General features: G+C 63.6%; 1 protein-coding gene across 1 annotated transcript in view; it reads left to right on the forward strand.

Moving 5' to 3' along the window:
* The first annotated feature begins 871 nt into the window (after nt 1–871).
* The window catches only part of LOC113206528 (uncharacterized), a 143,165-nt gene continuing 142,174 nt past the window's right edge, over nt 872–1,862 (forward strand). The window contains exon 1 of the mRNA XM_052267994.1: nt 872–1,404. Within this exon, the coding sequence (XP_052123954.1) occupies nt 1,395–1,404 (10 nt within the window). The 5' untranslated portion in view covers nt 872–1,394. The remainder of the gene's footprint in view (nt 1,405–1,862) is intronic.

The raw sequence follows: 1,862 nt of genomic DNA on the forward strand, positions 1-1,862 counted from the left end.
CAACGCGTCCTCGGGCACTGGCCATTTAGGCTCACCCGCTATGCAGGACGGCACTCCGCCGCGCCTGCTCGAGGAACAGCAGATTCCCCATCACGCCGGATCGGGGAGCTCCGATCGCAACAGCAAGGTGCACCGGCGTGGAGCGGAGGCCTCCCTCGGCGGAGAGTCGCACCGGAGCACGGGGAGCGACCACGACGAGCCCCGTGGTGGTCAGCCCCGCGCCTCCATCCAGTGGGCCAGGCACAGCGGGGAGGAGCGGGGAGAGCTCCGCGACGACCACCAGCGTCCGTTCTCTGCGAGCTCGCTGGTGGTCCACTGGACTGACGGCAGCGAGCCCGAGTCGTCGAGGCCCGAGAGGCTAGCGGAGAGCAACGCGCACCAGGACCAGGATGACGCCCTAAGCCGCCTCTCGGAGGAGTCACGACGGCGGTGGCCGATCCCCCCCGCCCCACAATCATCCCCCATCGACGCCGCCGATGTCCTTTCTGCCGCGACGTCGGGGTCAGGGACGCAGCTCACGGACCAGCTCGCGGAGCAGACCTCAGCCCCGGCAGCCTCCAGCGACCAGCCCGCCGAGTGACTCTGATTGTAAAATACAGTTCCACGTGCGTGCGAGGTCACGACTCAGGGCCGGTGAGGAGGCTTGACCTAGGCGCCACCGAACGGGTCGCGGTGAGATGGCGCGCTGGAGAGGGCGTGGGCGGCGCGGGGGTGGCGCGGGGGCAGCAGTCGGGGGGTGGGCCAGAGCGGGGGCGGCGCGGTGACGCGAGGCGAGGCTGCGGGCGGAGCCAACAGAGGGCGCGTGGAGCCTCCGCCAGGAGCCTGTGCCTGGCGACAGAGGGCCTGCCCCTCCCCCTCCTGTCCGGAGGCTGCGCTGGCCGCGCTGCACTGCGCTGTCTGGTCCAGTGTGCGCCCCGCGCCCCAGCCAGACACAACCCGAGCCGAGCCAGGCCGAGCCAGGCGCATCCCGAGTACGAGCCGGCCTGCCTGCGGATACCCCGGCCCACCCCGGCCCACCGCACCGGGCCGGTGCGGATACCCCGCCGCGCCGCGCCGCGCCACGCATCATCAGCCGATCTGCAGCTTGTCGCGGCGCGCCTGTCGCGGCGCGCCTGTCGCGGTGCCCCCACGGTCGCGACCCCATCGCAGGCAGCCGCGGGCCGGGGGCCGTCGGGGGCGTCGGGGGCCGTGCGGGCGAGAGTGGCAGTGCGTCGGGCCGCCACGGGAGTGTGCGTGTGTGTGTGTGCGTATGTGTGTGAGTGATGGGATGAGTGCGGGGGATGGTCACGATTGAGTGACCTGATGTGTCCAAAGTGATATGTGAAGTGACAAGTGAGATCAAAAGAAAGGCATAAAAAACCAGAGGATTCTTTAGGACCCACAGACCTGCAGCCATGGCATCTGGTAAGTGCGAGAGAGTACAGGCGTCTCGCTTCTTCCTCGTATCCATTACACACCACTCAATCTAACACCCTTTTCAATGGAAATTGTACGACTACGTGTTCACGTAAAATTTTATTTTCTGTGAAAAACTACTACGGAATTGCAGTACATAACCAATACAACGTTATTCCAAATTTTACAAAAAACCCGTTTTTATTTTTTTTACGTAAATATAATTGGTAGCCGTACCGCAGGTAGGCGCGGTGGGTCTGTATAAGTCACTGTCACAAGTTTCATGGCGCCTTTCCCCCAGACACCCTGTAGGGGGCTTCGACATTTGGATTTCCAGACCACAAGCGTTGTTGCAGAACAGGGTAACTATAAGGGAGACTGACAAAGTACTTTTTCGTTTCGGTCCCTCGTTCACCACGCCCTCCATTATATGTAGCACGTAACAAACACTCGTGAGAGCCAACCTA

This window comes from Frankliniella occidentalis, unplaced genomic scaffold (genome assembly GCF_000697945.3).
Source record: "Frankliniella occidentalis isolate FOCC.00 unplaced genomic scaffold, Focc_3.1 Scaffold62, whole genome shotgun sequence".
In the NCBI taxonomy this organism is placed as follows: Eukaryota; Metazoa; Arthropoda; class Insecta; order Thysanoptera; family Thripidae; genus Frankliniella; species Frankliniella occidentalis.